This window comes from Sphaeroforma arctica (assembly GCF_001186125.1).
Source record: "Sphaeroforma arctica JP610 unplaced genomic scaffold supercont1.2027, whole genome shotgun sequence".
Classification (NCBI taxonomy): domain Eukaryota; class Ichthyosporea; order Ichthyophonida; genus Sphaeroforma; species Sphaeroforma arctica.
The window spans coordinates 1-1,862 of NW_014038531.1; the positions used below are offsets into that span (position 1 = coordinate 1).

The 1,862-nt window shown below is 39.2% G+C and overlaps 1 protein-coding gene across 1 annotated transcript in view; it reads left to right on the top strand.

The window, feature by feature from the left end:
* The first annotated feature begins 1,432 nt into the window (after positions 1-1,432).
* The window catches only part of SARC_12038 (hypothetical protein), a 3,726-nt gene continuing 3,296 nt past the window's right edge, over positions 1,433-1,862 (top strand). The window contains exon 1 of the mRNA XM_014293862.1: positions 1,433-1,568. Within this exon, the coding sequence (XP_014149337.1) occupies positions 1,475-1,568 (94 nt within the window). The 5' untranslated portion in view covers positions 1,433-1,474. The remainder of the gene's footprint in view (positions 1,569-1,862) is intronic.

Consider the following 1,862-nt stretch of genomic DNA (forward strand, 5'->3'; position numbering starts at 1 on the left):
GAATGCTAAATACGTGTATGTATGATTTATGTACATACATACACGCATGTCTATATATAAGCGTAAACATTTGACACATTGCTTCCTGCTTAAAAAAATACAGATAAAAGATGAAAATATACGTTCACGTACAGGTGTTTAATCGTATAAAGGTATTTTATTCCTCATCAATAGGCGGGCTTCATTATAGGACATGTTTCATATTAGCAGCACAGAAGTGACGAATAATCGCAAAGACTGCATGTGACATACCGCCCATGTTGACATCTCCATCTGCGCCGGCATTGTTACTACGTTCTCTGTTGTTGTTGCGATTACGGCCGCCCCTGTTGGCACCGTTATCTAATCGACCACTCATATTTATTTTTTGAGATGAGGCTTTCTTGGTGTTTATAATACGCTTCGGATATATGTTCCGATGTTTGCGCTCAATTACTGATTGTGTTTGTAACTTTTTGTATAGCAAGCCTTAATTATGTGCCAAATGTGCTTTAGCAGATGTTTGGTAGTTACAAGACTGTAAACTCTACCTTGGAAGACGATGAGAAGCAAAAAGTTCCTGCACCCACCTACATATAACAGGTAAATTATATCAGGAATACCACAACACTGTATGGTTGCGTGTTACGACCACGCCTATAATGTGAATAGTAAACGAAGGCTAGCTAGCATCGAAACACGCCTGACAGACGATGTTCAACGTTGCTGATGGTCAAAGTAGTAAGCACACACATTGAAATTGATTTTATATAAAAATGTATATTTTAAATAAAATATATTTGTAACGTGGATTCTTGGAGCCGATATGATTCTCGGAGCCGATATTTACGCCCATACCCATACTGTTCTGGGGTGAGGTCTGTGAGAAGCCAAGTCTCATGAGATCAACGGCAGTTTGAATTATGAATTGATTTGTTTTTTTAGAAAGAAACATTTTTGCAATTCGGATTTCAACACCTGAATCGTGGGTGGGGCCAGGGAGCCCTTTTAATTCGAGTATGGGACAGCCCCAGTTTGCCAAAGTGGGGCTGTATCAAAACCCATTTTGGGACGATTCCGTATTTTAAAATTAGAGAGGTGCTAATGATGTGTAGATTCTGCACGCCTTTAACTTCTATCCGATTCGTAAATTATTTAGTATTTGACTTTATAATTCAGCCTTATTTACAATTTACAATATAGAATTCAGGAACCTATGCCTCGCAAATCACAACCCAACAGGGGCTACATATATAATAAATGTCTTGAAATCCTCTATTTCACAATATATGAATTGGCATTCATAACCCTGCGTTACCTGACCCGATTCTAGAGAAATAAGGTGAATCCAATTTCGCACAATCACTCGCATCAGGAAAAGCACATAGTTATACACAATAATAGTAAAAAAATAATAAATAGGAGCCTCTATACGAATATACTGTAGAGTGTAGACTGTGTGTTCTGTGAACAGAAACAATACAATTGTGGAAGTATGTCGTACGACCTTCCAAATGATGAGAAGGTGAAGATCTGTGCCGACTTCATACAGACTGGCCCACCCGGACAGTTCACAGACGTCTACAACGGTACTTATTTATTGAGTGCACGGCCAATTTGCGATTGCCATTTATCCACTAGGATACATTACATCGTTGAAAGACCTGTTACTAGTCCACCGTGCGCACATTTACTAAATAGTGACACCCTCGTAATCTGTGTACATGCTGCATTACTCAGAGTTTCACATGCCGCCTACCAGCTTACGCCACTTTTGAACATACTTCGACCACCTCGATGTGTCAATCCGTATAAATGTGGCCATATTCAGAGGCTGCCAGTATAAGCAACCACTTTTTAGTTTTGCAAAACAAGTCGATCAA